The sequence below is a fragment of the Strongylocentrotus purpuratus genome, unplaced genomic scaffold (genome assembly GCF_000002235.5).
Source record: "Strongylocentrotus purpuratus isolate Spur 01 unplaced genomic scaffold, Spur_5.0 spur5_scaffold_14, whole genome shotgun sequence".
NCBI lineage: Eukaryota > Metazoa > Echinodermata > Echinoidea > Camarodonta > Strongylocentrotidae > Strongylocentrotus > Strongylocentrotus purpuratus.
Window position 1 is genome coordinate 3,491,457 of NW_022145599.1, and position 17,299 is coordinate 3,508,755.

The 17,299-nt window shown below is 37.6% G+C and overlaps 1 protein-coding gene across 1 annotated transcript in view; it reads left to right on the top strand.

Annotated features, from left to right (window-relative positions):
* REJ5 (receptor for egg jelly 5) overlaps window positions 1-15,183 on the top strand; it is a gene marked incomplete at its 5' end in the record, with an annotated part of 35,235 nt that extends 20,052 nt beyond the window's left edge. Inside the window, 20 exon segments of the mRNA NM_001098451.1 lie at window positions 293-517; window positions 1,379-1,466; window positions 1,772-2,061; window positions 2,433-2,667; window positions 3,149-3,227; window positions 3,230-3,318; window positions 3,851-3,862; window positions 3,865-4,046; window positions 5,040-5,336; window positions 5,939-6,162; window positions 6,606-6,783; window positions 7,445-7,622; window positions 8,383-8,502; window positions 9,156-9,455; window positions 10,391-10,554; window positions 11,237-11,395; window positions 12,345-12,449; window positions 13,174-13,321; window positions 13,998-14,267; window positions 14,958-15,183. Coding sequence (NP_001091921.1) covers window positions 293-517; window positions 1,379-1,466; window positions 1,772-2,061; window positions 2,433-2,667; window positions 3,149-3,227; window positions 3,230-3,318; window positions 3,851-3,862; window positions 3,865-4,046; window positions 5,040-5,336; window positions 5,939-6,162; window positions 6,606-6,783; window positions 7,445-7,622; window positions 8,383-8,502; window positions 9,156-9,455; window positions 10,391-10,554; window positions 11,237-11,395; window positions 12,345-12,449; window positions 13,174-13,321; window positions 13,998-14,267; window positions 14,958-15,121 — 3,507 coding nt within the window.
* Between the last annotated feature and the right edge of the window lie 2,116 nt (window positions 15,184-17,299).

Here is a 17,299-nt window from a genome sequence, read left to right on the forward strand (position 1 = left end):
AACAAGTAGAGATCTGCCAGTGATAGTTAGCACACTAATAATGTAGGGCATAAGCTTACTACTACTAGGTCGAGCGTAAGCTTAAATTGTGATATAAGTATGAAATGATCAGATTATTGGACTTAAGTATTTTATTTGCAGGCCACTTTATGAAAAGTGAAAGCAAAGCCAATATCAATAACTGGTATTATGAAGATGAAAGTACATTGCCTTAATTCCTCCAATTTTTACATGATTTATTATTTCTGAATGAAATAACTTTATTTTTGTGCCGTCTGGTTTGTTGTTCTAGGTTGGACCGAATTCTCGGTTACTGAATACCCAGTGTTTCTGCACTCACTTGACCGCCTTCGGTGGAGGCTTCGAGGTTCCTATGAACTCCATTGACCTGTCACAGTCAGCCTTTTCTAAGCTCAATGAGAATCCAGTTGTCTTTGTCTTCATGGTGTGCATGTTTGCAGTCTATCTCACCGTCGTGCTCTGGGCTTACAAGAAAGACCAGAGAGATTTGGTCAAGGTAAATTCACATAACTATATCTCGTCAGATACCTTGCAACATTAGCTGCCTTACTCTCTCGTAGAATAAGAAATTCCATGATTTTTTCTGAATTTGTCGTGAAATTTTGTTTTAAAATTTTCTAGTGTGGTTCTAAAGTTCATGAGTTCAACTCTGTGCCAATTGTCTATACCATATTTGTTGAATACCAAGGCCAAGATCACCTTTGGGAGAAACCCACTGAAAAGGCCTATTGAATGAAAATGAAATCATCCTTAATACATGTAGGTTAATATTGTATCGTATGAATCATATGTTCGCATTCAGAGGTCATAGTATGTATAGGCACTCAAGTTTGTTATTGTACCTCACAATGAATATTTGAAAACCTTTCTATCATTTCATTTATTTTTAAAGTCATTTATCTAATTGCAAATTTTCATGTAGGTTGTTGCAGTCCTTTGAATTTAATCATTTTGGACACATATCTACAAGTATTACGCTCTCCATCCAACTTTAGTACACAAATGCTTTTTCTTCTGCTCTATCTTCATCAGTGAGAAGCATTCCCCATCAAGGATCATTTTATATGTAGCATGCAATAAAATCTGAGATACATCTCATTGTAAAAGAATATCTGAGCCTGTTTCACAAAACATTTTGTCGATAACAAGTTACAGTAACTGTTATAAGCTATGGAAATCATGGCATTTGATTGGCTGAGTGAAAATTTGTCATAGAAATTTAGCATTATTTTGCTATTGATAATACGTTCTATGAAACAGGGGCCTGTATAGGCTTAGGAAAATATCTACCGGTAGTCTCATGATTTAAGACTCGGTCTGATCTGTATTTTCATCTTTTCGATCATTTATCTTACAGGCTGGTGCCACTCCACTGATAGATAATGACCCTAGAGATCATTACAGCTATGAAATTACAGTCTTCACCGGAATGCGCTCTGGAGCTTGTAAGTATTAACATTAGCACTGATTTCTATCAAAATAGGAAAATATACTTGTTCCAATTTTTTTGAAGCAAAATCTTCTTTTTTTTGCGAAACCGCAAGATGGCCAAAACACTTCTTTTGACTCTAGAGAAATCAGGGGAAGCAGGCATAGACATTTAACATCAGCACATTTTAAAATTACATGTAGCCTCAGATCCTGATTGTTGCAAAAAGCCATGTTCATGTACATGTATATGTAGTTTAAAGTTTGTAGACATGTGAGGCTCACTAATATATGAATGTGACTGAATTTCATTTATTCCCAGCTACCACCGCCAAGGTGTCCCTGATTATAACCGGTGAGGCCGAGGAGTCTCGACCCCGCCTCCTCATCGATCCCAAACGACGTACCTTCCAGCGAGGAGGCATTGATTCCTTCATCATGTCTGCACCCCGTCACCTTGGTAACCTATTGCATCTGCGTATCTGGCATGACAACAGCGGCAAGTATCCGTCCTGGGCCCTGAGTAGACTGGTCATCAAGGATCTAGAGACCAGTAAGATGTACTTCTTCATGTGTGATCGCTGGCTAGCTGTGGAGGAAGATGACGGGCAGGTGAGTTGACTAAAGCATTACCCATTTTACTTCACCTGGGTGGAGAGTAGCAAATGTAGATTAATGTATTACCAAAGGATGTTAGTGCAGTAACAGGGATTCAAACCATGTCATCCAAAGGTGGTTACTGAGAAAGGTCCTGAATTAAGAATTCTGTAAACCTGCTTCAATCCATTTGGGCAACGGTTTTAATCTTTCTTACGTAGATATCGACTTGGCCTTTCAGATGTGTGTCGGACTTTGTGATATAGGTGCCATATGAGCTTAAGGCAATTGTGTCCTTTATCAGCAACCTTTGTAAACCTAATCAATGCTTTTATTTCGGTACATCACACTTTCTTCACCCAATCCACATGATTATCTTCTTTCAGATTGAGCGTGTGATCCCCATCGCAGGAAAGAGCGAGCTGACTGGTTTTGGTTACCTGTTCTACAGCAAGACCCGTCGTAACCTCACCGATGGTCATCTATGGTTCTCAGTGTTTGCTCGTCCTGCCCGTAGCACCTTCACGCGCTGCCAACGTGCCTTGTGCTGTCTCTCGCTTCTCTTCTCAAGCATGATGGCCAACATCTTCTTCTATGGCATTGACGTGACCAGTGGCTCAGGTATAGACTCATTCCTGTCCTACATCAGAGATGCCAAGCAATACGATTTAATTGTATTTAGTACAATAATAAGAGTGAAATACGATCTTAAAATCTTATATGTGATTTTTCATCTTTTTTTCAACAACAACAACAAATTCTGATTTATTATTATTATTTTTTTTTATTTTTTTAATTTTTTAATTTTTTTTTAAAGGATACTCCGTCTTATTTTTGTCAAGAGGTTGACTTCTCTGCTACATGTAGGATGCTTGAATTACCATAAAAAAAATTGTCAACTTTGGGGGAAATGTCTAAGGTTGCATATGTTGAATAGCTCTATCATTTGTTTACATAAAACAAACTCAGGTATTTTAATAATTATGATATCACACATTTTAAGAGAGTTTACTAAGAGCAATCCAAGATGGAACGTCATTGTTGTATTTTTAATGGAAAGAGACGAATCAAGCTTTGTTTGTTTTTCTGTTGTTTCTTGTAGGTGGTGGCATTGCTGTTGGTCCTATCACAATCTCTATTGCTGAGATTACAGTGGGTGTGATCAGCTCCCTCATGGTGTTCCTGCTAATCTCATCGTGGTGCAGATGTTCCGCCTCTCTAAGCCTCCTCCAGATCAGATTAACTGGTGGTGGAGGAGAAAGAGGAAGCCAGGTAAGATTCTAGTGAAGAGTGAGGAGGAAGAGGAGGAGAAGAGAAGGGGTTTGGGGAAGAGGAAGATGATGAGGAGGAAGAATAAGAAGATGAAGAAGAAGAAGGAGGAGGAGGGGAGGAAGAGGAGGGGTATGGGGAAGAGGAAGATGATGAGGAGGAAGAATAAGAACATGAAGGAGGAGGAGGAGGAGGAGGAGGAGAAGGAGAAGGAGGAGGAGGAGGAGGAGGAGGAGGAGGAGAAGAAGAAGAAGAAGAAGAAGAAGAAGAAGAAGAAGAAGAAGAAGAAGGAGAGAGGAGAGGAGTGGAGAGGAGAGGAGGAGAAGAAGAAGGAGAAGGAGAAGAAAAAGAAGAAGAAGAAGAAGAAGACGACAAAGACGAAGACAAAGAGAAAGAGGAGGAGGAGGAGGGTGAAGATGGTGATGATGATGTAGATGGTGATAATAATGATGATGATGATGCTGCTTATAGTGATGGTAGAACTAACCCTGAAGAAGTAGTCTAAAAAGCGTTCATGCTTATGTTTTTTCTGTAGTTGTTGAAGACCCCAGAAAACTCAAGAAGAAATTGAGCAGGATAAGAGAGACAAAATGGATGACAAAGCGGAGGATGAGTTAGGAAGACAGCTTGACTTCCTCAACACGGGAGATGATTCTAAGAGATTGCTCAAGTCGGCCAGGAGTCGCACCATCCGATTCCAGGAGGATAACAAAGACAAGGAGGAAGAAGAGGTATGCACTGAATGAAGGAGGGAGGGATAGATGATACAGGGAAACGGCAGCCTTGTAGTATATTGATGAAGGCTATTTCCGTTACTCACTCTCATTTTTGAGAGCCCCTGGGTTCCATCATAGTTGCATGTGTAGGTGCTTACTTCATTGGGAAAGATGTCTAACCTGCTTTTTCCCCCTCTCAATCCAGGGCCCGTCTTATAAACAGTTGCGATTGATCCAAATCAATCTCAAGTCCTTCAATCAATCACAAGTTTGCAGTCGCCTGTCTCTTATGTACATAGCTGTGATTGATATCAATTTATTTATTTTTATTTATTTAAAATGGTTTATTTCATTAAAAAACATTCGCGGCCCGAGAGCCGAATTGCAGTTTCTTTTACAAGGTATACATCAGTGAGAAAGTAAAATTACACGTAAAACATTATGCATGGTAGCATTATGCATGGTAGCAATTGCAAACAAGTTGTGATTAATATCAACTCTTTATTTAGACGGGGCTTAGGTGTATTAAATTGTTAAAAGGCAATTTTGAGGTAGTAATAATTGCAGGGCTCAGAGAAAGATCAGTATTGATACTGATTAGGCTACCCCTGGTAAATAAGACCATACTATTATAGTGTATGCAAAGATTCAGACTTAGTCATTAACAATTTGGGCAGTTAAAAACCACCTACTACTGCTTTGCAAAGGTTAAAATTAATTTTAAAAATTGAGATTAAATTCATAATTCTAGCATAAGGATGTTTCAATCATGATCCTTACCATGCTACACTATAAGTCGCTTTTGATAAGTAGAATAGTTTTGTATCTTGTTGTTCATGTAATAATTTACAAAGACAGATGTAATGTGGGGATCCGATACACATTTTTGCCATTTCGTTTTCCCTAAATGAAGCCATTTCCCGTAGAAGCATTGTCTTCTAGTGTGGGTAGTGCCGGATATAAGATGCATCTTGGTAATCATTTATTCTGTTCTTGAACCCCTTGCAGAAAGCCAAAGCAGAGGAAGATGGAGAAAAGAAAAATAATGGGATCAAGACAGATGATGGCTTCCATCTTGTCGCCGGCCTCAAGAAAACTGAGGAGAAGAAGAAGAAGAAAGAAAAGTTTGCGTTACCATGGCAATGCGCATTGATCGGCTGGATTGTCGGTTATGGGTCAGTGGGCGTGGCTTTCTGGTTGACCGTTGAGGTGGCTGGAGGATTTGGACCAGAGAAGGCCACTGAATGGCTCAAGTCCATCTGTTTCTCTCTTTTCCAAGATATTCTCATCTCGCAGCCTATAAAGGTGAGCTCTATCTTCATGAGTGTGAATGAATTTAGAAATGGTGCACCTGAAAAGCTTTTTTGGTTTAGTTTTTGTTTAGTTAGATTATCCACTTTCTTGTCATGGGTACAAGTAGAAGTGCTGTGGTCTAGCAGATACATGTCAGTCCCCAAACTGTGCATCACATGGAACCTGTTTTGAGCTCCTTCATGATATTAATGGCCTTTGGAAAGACTTTAATCTATAAATTTGCTCTCCACCCAGGTGAAGTAAATGGGTACCCAGTAGGAAGAAATACCTTGAACTCTTGAAACCTTAAACTTTTTATCATGGCAGCTCAGGTACAGCTGAAGTAATTATATGATATATGGTACTAAGCAGTAGAGTATATTTGTATAGTTCATATCATGTACATGTATATGCAGCTGCACTATATGAATGGACATATCAGTATGTTTATTATTATTACTATTATTGAGTACGTGCACATAAAAACGTACAGTTGATATTTACAGTTCAAAGTAAGATTTGTATGAAATGATATGGGGCCTTTATTGTTGATTTACAGATGAAGATTATGAAATAGATCATTAAATAGTTTTCTCTTTTTCTTCTTCTACAAGGTGCTGTGCTTGGCGACATTCTTTGCCTTGGTGATCAAGAAACCAGACAAGGAGGACGAGTCCAAGTCTCCAGCTCTGAAGGAGGATGAGGAGTTCATCCATGAGAGGTTGACGGAGGATGAGCTGAAGGATCCAGAGAAGCTAGCTCAGCTGGAGCAGCAGAAGCTTGCTTGTCCTGTGAAGCCTCCCGATGAAGATACCTTGGGGGAGATGAGAGAAACAAGGTGAGCTTGAAGATGCATGTACATTTAGTCATTGTAATGATGATGATGTTGATGATGATGATGATGATGATGATGATAACCATGATGATGATGATGATGATGATATTGCAGTAGTGATGATGATTATGATGATGATGATGATGATGGTGATGATGATGATAATGATGATGATGATGATGGTGATGATGATGATAATGATGATGATGATGATGATGATAACCATGATGATGATGATGATGATGATGATGATGGCAGTGGTGATGATGATGGTGATGACGATGATGGCAGTGATGATGATGATGATGATGGTGATGATGATGATAATGATGATGATTATGATGATGATGATGATGATAATTATGATGATTACCATGATGATGAGTATGATGATAACGATAATGACATTGATTGTTTGTTATCTCCTTTTCCTCCTATTTTTACAGATTCAAGGAATTACAAATGATGGATATCTTGAAAGAGATCTCTGTGTACATGTTCTACCTGTACATCATGTTCCTCATCTCCTATGGAAGTCGTGATCAGAACAGCTATGGTGTCCTTCAGTCCATCACCAACACATTCAGTGGGGCCCAATACCACGGCATTCGTACCCTTGATAATGTAAGTATACCATCAAAACTCAGCTCTCAACTCAATACGCCATATTGGACAAGAGCAACGGCCATGGTGCATTGTTCAAGGTTCTTTTTTTTGGGGGGGGGGGTTACCTTATAGTCTCTAGATCACCTAGAGGCCATTTTGGAAATACTTCACGAGGAGCCGCGATAGCTCAGTCGGTAGAGCAGTGGTCTCGTAATCCGGTGACCCGGGTTCGAAACCAAGGCGATGCGCTAGTGCCCTTGGGTAAGGCATTAATCCCCATTACCACGTCCCTCGGAGAGGACCTAAAGCCGTCGGCTGTCTGGTTGCTTACTTAAAAATATTTATGCTTTCTTAGCAGTCAGGTAAAATAACTACCACCATTCATTCAGGAAAGTTTAAGTAAACTTTGAACTGAAATTTTGTTTCAGTTTGGATCAAATGTGCATTTGATGATTCCCAGAGCTATGTTTTGCACCATACCATGCGCCTTGTATGGTTACAAAATTACATCATTTATGTTTGGTGTATGTAGATTTGGTGTGTTTTTCTACTACAATGAAACCTGTGTATCAAGATCACTCAAGGTGAACAGGAAAATGTTTTTTACTAGCAGGTTCGACTTTTAATTTAATTAAATTTTTAATTTAATTTAATTTAATCGATCCATTCTTTGATGTAGGTTGCTAGTAGAGAAAATGCCTGGCAGTATCTTGAGGAGACCTTGGTGCCATCCCTGTATCCTGGGAACCATTACAACGGCCAGCCTGACCTGCCTCACACCCAGCAGAAGTTCATCACAGACAGAGCTCATGTACTCCTGGGTACAGCCCGTCTCCGACAAGTCCGTGTGTATGCAGGTAAGAGACATTCACTGTCTTTCTTTCTACAGGAAACCCAGAAAGTAAGGGTTCAGAGTTACCAAAGTTCTGGAGGTTGTTTTACAGAACTTGTCATCAGTGACAAATGACAGTTTTTGTTATAAGCTACTGAAATCCTTGCTTCTGATTGGTTATCAGCTGATTTGTCACTGAATTTTGTCATTTGTCATTGATAAAAGGCTTTGTGAAACACCCCCCAGATGTCGTATTCGCTTGTCCTCCAGGTTACTGGTTCTAAAGAACAAAACCTGCGCACAAGGTTTGCCGCAAAATAATTCAAGCAACGAGCTGGAGCAGGGCAAAGTCAGTGTTTGGGGTTGGTGTAATCACCACGCCATTGTTTAGCACAAAATTGTTTGGAACCAGCAACTTTGGCAACTTAGCCAGTATGACGTCACACTTCGGTACTCTTGTATACCTGGAATAGACTAGGAAAGTAATCCCAATCGGACTGTAATTGATCTGTTTCTACAGAAGTGAAGTTAACAGACTTAGGCGGACTTTAGCAGGTGCATTGAATGTCTGGAAAGTGGGCAATGCAGTAATGCATTAATATACGCTAATGCTAAGTCCAGAAACGTTTCTACAGAACTAAGATCTAATTTAAGATTATTGAAGTAACATTATATGGTACGTGGATGGATTTTATGAATGAACAAAGGAAAAGACAGAACATTTTAAACACCGTCATTCCATTGTCTGAGGGATTTTTTATCGACTTGTGTCTTTGATTTGATAGATTCTTGCAAGGTTGAAGAGATCATGAAGGTAGCCATCAACCATTGCACTGATGAATACTCGGCTGCAGATGATGATGAAGATAGCTACCATCCAGGATGGCTACCAGTCAACTACAGTGGTAAATAAGTTGACTGCGTTGATGATGATAGTGAGGAGGAGGAGCAGCAGGATGATGATGGTGATGATGATGATGATGGTGGTGGTGGTGGTTGTGGTGGTTGTGGTATTGGCAATGGAGGTTGGGATGATGATGATGATGATGATGATGGTGATGATGATGATTATGATGGTGATGATGGTGATGATGGTTATGATGATGGTGATGATGATGATGGTGATGATGATGATGATGGTGATGATGATGATGGTGATGATGATGATGATGATGGTGATGATGATGATGATGATGGTGAAAATGATGGTGATGATGATGATGATGGCGGTGATGGTGATGATGATGATGATGATGGTGATGATGATGGTGATGATGACAATGATGATGGTAATGATCCACTAATGTCAATGTCAACACTTTCCATTTGACATGTAGTTCTTTTTTATTAACTGTGTTTATTACTGCTTACACAAACTTGTGAATTGTTTGTAATTCTAACTTCATTTCATGGTTGTCTTAGCATGTTTAGCTGTATTTAATAAGACGAGAATGCTTTAGATTTGGAAAAAAAATCTCTTTCTGCCTTACATCCAAATATCTGAGTCTAATTATTTACTGCTCTTCCCTGCCCCCCCCCCCCCCCTCTTATTCCAAAGACACTATGAATCTGCCAAACTGGGACAGCGATCGCTATGCCTCTCCATGGAAGTACAGAGGCTGGCTTGAGCTTGACTCGTACCCTGCTATGGCTGAACAGTACGTCTACTACGGGGGAGGGTTTACCATCGAGTTGGGCAACAACCAAGAGAACGACATGGCCATGTTATCTTACCTTCAGGATCTCAAGTGGATTGACCAGCAGACCAGAGCTGTATTCATGGAGTTTACACTCTACAATCCTACCACCAACATACATGTCCTGAGCCTCTGTGTGATTGAGTTCTCACCAACAGGAGGTGAGTGTAGAAAGGATGCTGCTATTGCGATGACTCAACATTTCCTCTGGTGACAATTACTCCATTAGCATCTATGACTATATTTTGTAAAAGCCATTTCAAAAGCCATAATATGTTGATACAAATCTTTCATATTTTCTATTATCAAGGAGATTTCATTTTCTTGATGTGGAATTAATAAGAAGTCTCAAATACTTGAATTTTCGCTTTTGAATATATTTTATTTTAAGGCTACAAATGGCTCTCCATAATTTTTAAGTCCAACTTAGAGTTAAGTTCGACTTAGGATCTTTGTGAAACACCCCCTCGCTTTACTTCATTCAAAAATAAAGTTTTAGGTTTAGGATTACAACTGTGCTTTATGAAAGTTTTAGGGTTTGGGCTAGATAATTATTTGGTCCAGTGTTGAAATTCAGAATTTTTTTTAGAGTAGGATATTGACTGCAGAGCAGTTATCACTGGAGTATTTGCCTTGCAGTTGTTATTTTAGGGGTGGATAGGAGAGGTACCTTGACTGTGCTTGTCAAAACCATGCAGTCCTGAGACTACAGTTGACATCCAGAGCTTAATCCAATCATCCAATCAGTTAATGCAATCATCGGGTATACTAAAAGTAGACTATGTGGCTGGTAATGTACCGGAAAAAACACATTGGACTTGTCCACATCTCACATTGGGACTGTGAATGAATATGATGAACACTTAAAATAATTCACTTATTTTGTTTATAATAATGTAAGGAAATGTAAGGAAACTTCTGTATAGCAATATTCTGAAGGATTTCTATGTCAAAGTATATGATATATATTATGTATGTAAACTTGTCTTGATTCTTTGTACCTTTGTAAAATGTGAGCTAATCAAATTTCCAATATTGGACAATAGATTGAGATTGAAAATGAAATGAAATGTTCCGATCCTTACTTCCTAATCAGGTGCATTGCCATATAGCAAGTTCCAGACCATGACGCTTGACCATTACTACGGTCCGTTTGCTTACGTGGTGATGGCCGGTGAGGTCATCTTCGTGATCCTCCAGGTCTATTACACCATCAGAGAATTCCGCAAGATCAAGAAAGAGAAGAAGGCTTACTTCAAGGTAGGATTCCAGTTATATTCAGGGGCAGATTAAGTGGGGAGGGGGTACCGTAGCTGTCAATCATTCCTGTTTTGCAAAAAGAAGTCCTAGATTTTGGCCCTCGGACTCGTGTAAAGAACCCTAGATTCCTCTCGTTTATAGAAAACTTCATTGTATGAGTATACTAAACACAGCGCATTCCTGGAAGGTTGGCACATATGGGGCATGATTAAAAAAATTAATGACAAATATTTGACTTACCTCCCTTTTCACGTTTCAATTTACTTTAAAAAACACCCCAAATCAGAAATTGTAAGGTTTTTAATGTGCCTTTCGGGGTGTAAAACTTAAAGGGGGCAGAAGAACACAATACAGTAAGGATGGGCACATTTTTTTTGCTTTTTCTTTAAGATCTTCAACCAAGTTTTTAATGGGGGTATAGGCTGGCTTACCCCCCCCCCCCCCCTCAATCCATCAGTGTGTATAATGAGCACCTCTATAGAAAGGTTACTTGCCAAAAAAGGGTCGTAATTTTATTCCAACTGGGAACAAAATATTCATGGTCATTTAATCAATACAAATAGAACAGTGGCTTTCAGATCCACTATAAATATTGTAAATAGCATTGAAGTATTCACGTAATGTGCTACATGTACACCAACTTAACGGTTTTGATGATTTTTTTGTTTTTGTTGATGTATAGAGTCCCTGGAATATCATTGAGGTGGTCTCAATTGGTTTTGCTACTGGTGCTCTGACATCCTACTTCTACAGACTCCTTCAAGCTAACAGCCTCATGAACGACATCAGAGAGAACATTACCACCTTCAACAACTTCCAATACCTCGCTATGTGGGATGATGTAAGTACATGGGCCCGGAGGGAGAGATGAATAGTCGCTGAAATCAGAACAATAATATCATTTTTGATTCGCACATTTCCTTCCCAAGCGATGCTCAGCTAAAGGGACGTGACAAATTTTATACGTGCAAATATGAAAACATTTAGAGAATTATATAATGCACATTAAATTAACAATGTTGAATGCATATCTTTTTTAAATACAGTGTATACTAGCACATGCACAAAGAAGGAGATTTTAACACGAGCTATATTTTTTTACAACAAATTTTGAAAAGAAATAGATAAATGCATGTACTTCTTGATAACTAAGTAACAATATAACAATAAACATGAAGCTCATGATAATAATAATAATAAAACGGTGCTTATAAAGCACTGTCCACCCAAGTCTGTAATCGCTTTTTCATTAAAAACTGTTCAATTGATGCATATAACAACGCAGAAAATTTCCAGTAGGTTCCTGGCATAAACTTCTTCCACTGGTGTAAATATAGAATCACAAAGATCACAAAAAGACACTAAAATTAACAGAAAACGAGAGAGCACATAAGAGTGGTCACTTGTAAGGCGCACCTCCTCCTCTAAGAGGTGAAAAGGGAGGTATACATAGCAAGAGAGTGGGAGAGAGATAGAGTGAGAGATTGTATGAGATATGAGGAAAGATATGTAATGAGCAGGAGCAGATCTGGTTATTTGTAGTACATATGTAAGTAACAGGAAAGATATACAAAATGAGAGAAAAATGCAACAAAGGGGACGAAATTGAATGCCTCGGAAAAATTTGAAGTATGAGTGAAAGGAAAATAGGAAGAATGCAAAGGTGAAAAGAATTGAGGAAGAAGAGGAGGAGGAGAAGGGGGCAGCTGTTTGCCTTTGTAAGCATTTATCATCAGAACATCCTTGTAACAGTTCTCATCTAATTGCTGTTTCTGTCTATATAACCACAGGTTTACACTACCATGGTGGGTCTGCTGCTCTTCATAGCTACAATCAAGTTCATACGCCTCTTGAGGTTCAATAAGAACATGCTTCTACTCACTGATACTCTCACGGTAAGTACTCATATACACTCAAACCTGCTTCAGTGTGACCACCCGTATAGAAAAGCAACCTGTATAGAAAGACCACCTGTCTACAAAGACCACATTTTATGTCTTCCTTGAAAATCGTTTCTCATTGAAACATGTACTAAAGAAACATGTACATAAAGACCACCTGCCTGTAAAGACCACCTGTCTTGTCTCCCTTGGGTGGTCTTTATAGACAGGTTTTACTGTACTTTCTCTAGTGCTGCATATTGTATGTGCACCAGGTATGCTCATTTACCCCCACCCCGCCCTTTTTAATGTGACATCCATTTAAATGCAGCATTTATTTGTGAGTGTCATTGCAGCTAAATAGAGTTTCAAATTTTAGCAATGCTACTTAAATGACAGTTATTATTTATTCATTGCTTGCTTTTCTAGATATCTAAGAACATGAATTTATGCTTTGGGCCTTGTTCTTATACGGATGAGTTAATGAAGGATTAAAAAAAATTATATACCTATAAAACAGAGACATAATAGTTATTTTGTGAGCAACAATATTTGTTATAGTCATATAGTTTTTCTGCTGTGCATACAGGATGGTCATCATTACAATCCATGATGATGAAATTCCATGAAAAGCACAAGCTGCACAAATGAAATAGGAATATAATAGTATTGACAATACAGTATACATGATGTATAGACCTGCAAGTAATCTATATCTTATGTTTACCTTTTGTGACAGGTGTTTGGTTATGAGTTGGCGCTCTTCATGATCATGTTTTTCGTGATCTACCTTGGCTTTAGTTCGTTTGCTTTCCTGGTCTTCTACAAGCTTCGGGATTACTCCTCTTTCCTCAGAACCTTAGAGTCTCTCTTTGGCACCCTGCTCGGTAAGTTATCTTTCCTGACTGACATTGAAATGCTTGAAAATACACATTGTTTACTTGTATTTTAATTACCTTACTTGTCAATGGAAAGACATTCCAAGCAGCTAACTAGAAAGGATTCCCAGCTATAACCCCCCCCCCCCCCCCCATAAAAGAAGAAGAAACAAAGGGGAAAAAAAGGGGTTGCTTTTGATATGGGTGGTTTGATTTTGTTGAAATATGAAGTAAAATGTGCATCTGTTTTTCTGTTTATCAGATTGTAAAGAAATGACTTATATCATGTGTCTATGCTTTTATTGGAATTGAATAAAGTGAACTTGAAATTGAACTTGAAGTATCACTTCCAATTAATCAATATATTCTGTCTGTTTGGAGCCAGAAGAGCTTTAATTAACCCATGAACTTTAACACAGAACTGATGCCCTTCTGGCTCTGCACAGATGATGTATGCATGACTACCTTGCTTTCCATCCACGGGGAGTGATTTTTAATATTTGTTTCTGAGATGCCCTTTTTCAGGCCCTTGCAAGTTGTTTTCAGACCATAGTTTAAGCTTTTCTGTGTCCAAAATAGCTCATTCTAGGTGATTTTCAGGCCATCTGATCAATTCTAACTGGCATCCCGGTTATTTACTATCCTGTAACTTAGTTTTAACTCTTCAATCCTTTCTGTATGACAGGCAAGTTTGACTTTGTTGCTATGTTGGAGGTGGATCGGTATCTGGGACCTCTCTTCTTCTTCCTCTACGTTGTGATTGTCATGTGGATCATGATCAACATGTTACTGGCCATCGTCAACGAGTCCTTCGCTCTCGTCAAGGCCACCAATTTGGATAAGAAGAACCAGCTGGAGATCGTTGACTTCATGGTAGATCGCTTTAAGAAGTTTACCGGTATCAACAAGAAGCGTACCGACGACAGGCCAGTCAAGAAGCAGGAGTATATCGAAGGTAAGCAAACTCAAGATTTTTTTTCTCCTGCATGTTGTGTTGTATAATGAGAATTCTGTTGTATTAAAGGCATCATTTAACAATGTTATATCTGAGATGCACGGCCCTACATGTTATCAGTGTCTGTTATATGGTGTAATATTGAAGCCCTAAAAAAATAGCACTTCAAAATGATCAAGAAGTGGGATATGGGATATATGCTTGGAATATGTGAAATTTGATATCTGAAACCTATAACATTGAAATAAATATAAGTTATCAATTGCTATAAGATGATGACGTGGGTCCTAACCAAATGATTGGTTGAGAGCGTACACATGACCAGACATTTATTTTTCCTAACGCGTAATTTGGATAATGACCGGTCATTATCCAATGGTAATGACCGGTCATTTTTAAAATCATGTTATAAAACATTATTTTATAAAACAAATAAAAAATAATCTTATAAAACAAATAATACACATCATTTTGTTCAGGCATTAGTAAAATTACTTACACTCGGTACCTACAAACAGTCCAAACACCCTGGTCTATCGCTTGGGCATGTTAGACTGTTCCAAAGGTAGCTTGTGTGGGTAATTCTTACTAATGCCCTTACTGATGTGTATTATTTGTATATTATTCCTAAGTGTACATTTTTCATCTCTTGTAAAATAATCATCTTTTTTTATTTTGACCCCCATGCAGGCAAGGAACAGATCCAAGTTGAATGTGACGGTCTCAAGTTCCGACTGGACGAGATGGTTGGTAAACTCAACGAGTTCATCAAGGTGGAGAAGAGAAGTGACAAGGAACTCTTCAGCAAGGAGATCGAAGAAGATGACAAACCTAGAGTCATCTATCTTGGTTAAATCATTACCTTTCAAAACAATTAAATTTATCTATTCAGTCCATTCGACTTTCATCATTCCATTAAAAATAAAATATATAACCTAGTCTATTTTTAGCTACCAGTATTAATACATGTACATCATTGTTTAAAAAATAACTTGTATAATTTGTTCAATCAGGTATTTTATCCTCAACTGTTGCTTTAAAAAAAAGCTAAATGAAACAATAATCCATCGGGAAGTCTTGTACTTAATCTAAATCTCCACAAAGCAATTTAGTGCACCAATTCCGGAATATTGTTCATACAATCTATCAAAATACTGAGGTTACTGTACAAAAAAAAAAAAAAAAAAATATATATATATATATATATATATATATATATATATTGTATAACTTGTATGATACATAATCTTGAAGTTAGATTAAGACTAAGATTAAGAACAAACAACAACAACAACAACAACAAAATGAATAAATAGGTCGAGTACACTAGGGCTATGTGTAGTCTAAGAAGATATTTTGTATTCTGTGTCTATTGATATGGCATTACCTTATATTACGTAATACACAAGGATTCCAAGGATTATCATCTTGAGCTTAGTAATTAAAGGGTCAAACTGCATCTGTTTAGAACTACAGATTTTAAATTAGAATGTACATTTTTGTTTTGTCATTAGAAATATGATACCTAATTTATAGTAACTATTAAAAGTAATTTCTAAACTCGATTTTGTGAGGTATCGTGTAAAATATTTTGAAGCTCATCATCCTTTAATGGTATAAATGCTTTTTTCTGACTTCTGGTGTTGAAATAAGAAATTACATGAAAAACTTGATCATTTTGTGTTTATAAAAGCACTTGTCAGTGACCATTGAATATTATCATTCTCCTTCCAGTGATCACATCTATCGAAATTTCATAAGATTATTGGATTCGTAATTCTAAACCCTTCCATGAACTCCCTAGTACTTTTAAGTGAAAGAATGCAAAATGAATACAAAAACTTTGTAACTATTTTTGAAAGAAATACTTGTACAAAATATATTAAAAATCTGGGTCGGGTATTTATGTCACTTCATAAAAAAATTTCTATAATGTTTCAAAAAGATATTAGATTCGACTTGTACAAATGTATCTTTCTTAAGGAATGTGTAGTGGAGTTATCAAGGTATCCTTATATGACGATGTCACACATTGTGACTGATTATATGTCCAAGTGCTCAATGCATTACAGAAATATTAATAAAGTATCCCCAATTACCCCCAATCATAAGCTGTTTTCTGTATTCTGTATTTGATAAGTGTGTGTTATATTATTGTCATGCGAGTCTTGGACTGATCAGGGATCGTGATGTAACAGAATCACATCTAATAGCTTTTTTGAAAACATCGCTCTTTCCTTCCCTTTTCCATCTCCTTCATCGTAAGGTTGTGTTTTTTTTTGCGTTTTTGTTTGTTTTTGTTTTTCAATGTCACGATATTGAGATCAGGGGGGTGTTTCACAAATATTCTAAGCTGAACTTATCTCTAAGTTAAACTTTACAATCACGGGGAGCTGTTAGCATCTTTGAAAATATTTGTGAAAGGTATAAAATGTCATTCATATTTTCTATTATCAAGGAGATTTCACGTTCTTGATGTGGAATTTATGAAAAGTCTAAAATACTTGAATATTTTCGGGCTACAAATGGCTCTTCATAATGTTCAAGTCAATAAAGGGCCAGAAAAGTTGGAGAAAGGATGAGCAAACTTAGAGAGAGAGAGAGAGAGAGAGAGAGAAAGAGAAAGAGAATGAGAGAGAGAGAGAGAGACAAAGAGAAAGAGAAAGAGAATGAGAAAGAGAATGAGAAAGAGCAAACTGTTTATTGACTTTAGGTTTACGATCATGTTTGCATCATACCAGATCAGAGGCAGATCACACTGACATAAAATAAGACGCACACAGATATCTTTGATATACTTTTAGTGATGATTTATTGTTCACACGTGAATACTGTACACACACTCGTGTCCAAACGCCAGAATAATGAGCGACACAACATCACAATTGCATAGTTGATTAATCAATATGAAGAAAATAAACAATTCCATGCTTCAGATTGGTTCCAGCATGCACAAGGCAACATCTTAAAGAATTGAAAGGCATAATATGTACAATCTTCAATAGAATCTGAATTATTTCTCCATTATAATA